The 3927-nt window shown below is 59.5% G+C and overlaps 1 protein-coding gene across 2 annotated transcripts in view; it reads right to left on the reverse strand.

Annotated features, from left to right (window-relative positions):
• Positions 1–422: 422 nt before the first annotated feature.
• The window catches only part of LIF (LIF interleukin 6 family cytokine), a 25704-nt gene continuing 22199 nt past the window's right edge, over positions 423–3927 (reverse strand). For both annotated transcript variants that reach the window (XM_051973100.1, XM_051973099.1), the window contains 2 exons: positions 2530–2708; positions 423–917 (listed from right to left, as the gene is read on the reverse strand). In XM_051973100.1, coding sequence (XP_051829060.1) covers positions 507–917; positions 2530–2708 — 590 coding nt within the window. In that variant the 3' untranslated portion in view covers positions 423–506. The remainder of the gene's footprint in view (positions 918–2529; positions 2709–3927) is intronic.

Raw genomic sequence — 3927 nt, forward strand, 5'->3', positions numbered from 1 at the left:
CCCTCTGCTCCTCCGTTGCTCCAAGGACCTCCTGTGCCTTTCTTCTCTCTCCCGCGGCCCCGGGAGGGCCCCCGATGGTCCTCATGGGTGCCGTCAGCCCCCCCAGCACCAGAGCCTCCCACTTTCCCACAGAGATTCCGTTTTTAACTTGCACCAACCAAAGCCCCAGCCCGGCTGACATGGGCTTCCCTGGCCGCCACTTGGGATCCACGGATGGGGAGTTCAGCATCTCACCTCCCCCCCAGAGTCTGGGGTCTCACTCCCGCCCCTCGGCCCAGGCTTAGTCAGGCCCGAGGGGGTCCGACCCGCGGACCCCCGGAGGGACCCCGAGGCCCGCCGACGAGTGCCTCAGATCAAGCTTGCGATCTCAAGTCCCGCTCTCCCCTGGTCTGAGCCACCCTTGGGCCTCCTCAGGCCCGGAGCCAGGGCTGGGGGCCGCTCCCAAGTCCGGCTGAGATGCTCGAGACTCCCCCACCAGTCGAGGCGACACCTTGAGCTGCGGGTGTCTAGAAGGCCTGGGCCACCAGAGAAATGACCTGCTTGTATTTCCCCAACAAATGGCAGCCCAGCTTCTTCTTCTGGAAGGTGTCCTTGTTGGCGGTGTCCGGGCCGTAGGAGACCGAGACGTGAGCCACGTGGTACTTCCTGCACAGGCGGCAGGTGAGGTTGTTGAGCAGGCCCCTCATGATGGCCGTGGTCATGTTCAGCCGGCTGAGGAGGGGCAGCGCGCCGGGGTTGAGGGCCTTCTGGTCCCGCGTGATGTTGCCCAGTGAGGCGTTGAGGTAGGCTATGATCCGGTATAGCTCCACCAGCTTTTCCTTGTCCGTGCCGTTGGCGTGGAAGGGCGGGAAGTCCGTCACGTTGGGGTTGCACAGCTTGTCGAGGTTGGTCTGGAACGGATCCCCCTGAGCCTTGTACTGGAACGCAGAGAAGAACGCAAGGATTAACCAACGGTGGGCAACGAGGGGCGCGGGGGGAGGCGGGGGCAGGAGGTCTTTGCCGACCCCGGAAACCGCAACCAAGGAGTGATCTGGAACAAGGGCAGAGACCAGGGACCCGGGAGGCAGGACAACGGATGGCAGGGGACTGTGGTCGGCTATTCCTAGTCTCAGAACCTCAGAGCAGGGAGACACGTTAGGAGAGAGAACATCGGAGGAGGGAAGGAGCTTAGAACCCAGAATGTCAGAGCTAGGAAAGACTTTAGAAGAGAATGTCAGAGGTGGGAAGGAGCTTAGAACATGAACTTAGAACTTTAGAAGAGAGAACATCAAACAAGAGGAGCTTAGAATACAATGTCAGAGCTGAGGGGAACTTTAAAAGAGAACATCGGAGCAGAGAAGGAGCTTAGAACCCAGAATTTCAGAGCCTCTCATTTCTGAGCCTCAGTTTCCCCATCAAGCATATAGACGGCATACGAGTCTCTTGGAGGCCTAGCATTCACACCTGGCACGAGTGCACACACACACACACACACACACAAATTCACACCCATAAGCACTCACGTTCCCTTTGCACAATTCCTTCCCCCAGTCTCTCTCCCATGCAGCTGCCCAGACCAGTGTCTCTATCTCCCTTGGTCTCTCGTTATCTCTCTTGGAAGAGCAGGAAGTCTACTAGGGACCCAGGGTCACAGAACCTCAAAGAGGTCTCAGGGGCCCGAGAGTCCAATGCCCCCGACCACTGGACGTCCGGCCTCTACTGGGAGACCTCCAGGAGGCAGCCGGCCTTCAGCGGAGAGTCCCAGGCCAGGAGACGCTACCCCGTCTGAGCGCCAACTTGTTCTTGCTATAGGGCAGGAACAAGAGGAGGAAGGGACAGTTCCACGTCAGGGAATCCTTCCTAGCAACGAGAGCTGTCTCTACATAGGATGGGCTGCTTGGGAAGGTAGTGAGCTCCCTGTCATTGGAAGTCTTCAAGCAGAGGCCGGAGGAGTCCTTTTGGGTTAACTGCTCGGACTTAGAAGCCATGAGCTCTCGGTCAGCCTGTGATTTTATGAGCTACCTCCTATATGATTTGGGGCAAGTGCCTTCTTCGGTCTGGGTCTCAGTTTCTCCATCTGTAAAATGACCTGGATCTAAAGTTCTAAAAGCGACACCAGCTGGAAGGAGGGAGGATTCTGTGTCCGTGGCTTTCTGCCTGTTCCCGTCTCCGTCTCCTCCCTTTCCCTCTGTCCCTTCTTGCTGAGCTCGGCCCCCACCGGGAGGCCTCCCCTTGCAGAGTCCTCCAGCCTCCCCCTCGGGGCAGTCCCTCTAACATCCTCTCCAGCCGCCAAGTTGATCCCTTTCCTCCCCACATACCAGTCTCGTGGCCTAAGGCAGGTACATGAGAAACCTTGGGGGGAGGGGGGCCGCAAAGTGGCCCGGCCCAGACCGAGGCTGCCTTTCCTTCCCTGGAGCCCCCCCCCATCTGGTATCTAGGTCACCCCCCTCGGTGGGGACTCGCCGGCAGACGGAGCGACTTCCTGGCCCGGCCGAGAGGAGGAAGCCCCGCTCGGGGCTGGGGGTGGGGAGGACGTTCGGGGTCACTCACATAATAGGTGAAGAGTTCCGGGGCGCTGCTATTGAGCTGATTCAGCTGGCTCCGGATCTGGAACGTGAGGTTGCCTGGGCACTGGTGGCGCATTTCGCATTTGGGATCATCGGGGGTGATGGGTAGGGGGCTCCCGGCCCCATGTTTCCAGTGCAGAACCAGCAGCAGAGGCATGACTCCTGGAAACAGGTGGGGAGGGGTCTATGAGTGGGAGGGCTCCGAAGGACCTGAGCAGCTTAGCCTTCAGGTCCACGTGGCTGGGGAAGAGAGGGCCAGACGGGAGCTCCCGGCCAGTCACGGGGCAATGACCAAGCTCACTCCTAGAGGGAGCGAAGGCCGGAAGGCCCGGGACGGCGGCCGGACCGGAGTCCTCGTCCTCATCCGCGGAGGGGAGCACGGGGGCTCGGACGAGGAGGGCGCCCGTCCGTCAGGGTCCCGGAGCCAGGACAGGGGCGACGCTCTCCGCCTCCTGCTTCTCTGTCTCTGTCCCGCTCCGTCATTCTCATTCCCCTCCGGCTCTTCCCCTTTCTGTCCCTCTCCTTCCTCTATTCCTGGGATCCCGGGTTAAAAAACAAAGGCGCTTAGACGCCATCAAGTTATAGGCTGGAAGGGACCGCCAAGGCCTAGTTATGCTTCCTCATTTTACAAAGGAGTAAACTGAGGTAGAAGAAGTTAGGTGACTTTTCCAGAGTCGGCTAGGTAAGCAGGGCCGGGAGGAGGATTTGAATTCGGGACCCGTGTACTGCCCCACACTGCTCTGTCCCTCTCTACCTCTGGATGGTCTCAGACACTGACTGGCTGCGGGACCTCTCTGGGCACCTGGAAAATGGGTATAAAGTATCTTAAAGGGCCAAATGAGAAGTATCTTGCCAACTTCAAGACCATAGGGATGTGTCGGCTCCTATTACTACTGTCCCAGGACCAGGGAAACTGAGGCAGGGAGGAAGAGACAAAGGGGGGGGAGCGTGAGAGCTTTGTCCCCCCGTTGCCAGAGGCTGATCTCGGGCAGAGGGCAGAGGGCCGCCCGATGGCCGGAACCCAACCACCTCTGGGCAGAAAAGTCTGCTGGGGAGGCGGGCTCTGGGTTATCCCCGATTCTCGGCCCCCGGCCCGGGGGAGCCCTCGAGTCTCTCAGTGTCTCCTGAGCTTAGCCACCCATCGCACCTGCTCCCAGAATTCCCTCTATCCCTCTAAACTGCCCCCTCCCATATGGGCAGAAAGAAGGGTGGGGCGGGAGTCGAGGAGAGCCGGGTTCAAATCCTGCTTCAGACGCTTCCTAGGCAAAGTGCTGAACCTCAGTGTAGAAATGGGACACAAGAGCCCCCCCTGCCCACGTGGGCCTGAGGAGCCAATGAAATCACATTTGGAGAAAGTTTCCAAGGCCTAAAATGCAATTCA

The sequence above is a fragment of the Antechinus flavipes genome, chromosome 1 (genome assembly GCF_016432865.1).
Source record: "Antechinus flavipes isolate AdamAnt ecotype Samford, QLD, Australia chromosome 1, AdamAnt_v2, whole genome shotgun sequence".
In the NCBI taxonomy this organism is placed as follows: Eukaryota; Metazoa; Chordata; class Mammalia; order Dasyuromorphia; family Dasyuridae; genus Antechinus; species Antechinus flavipes.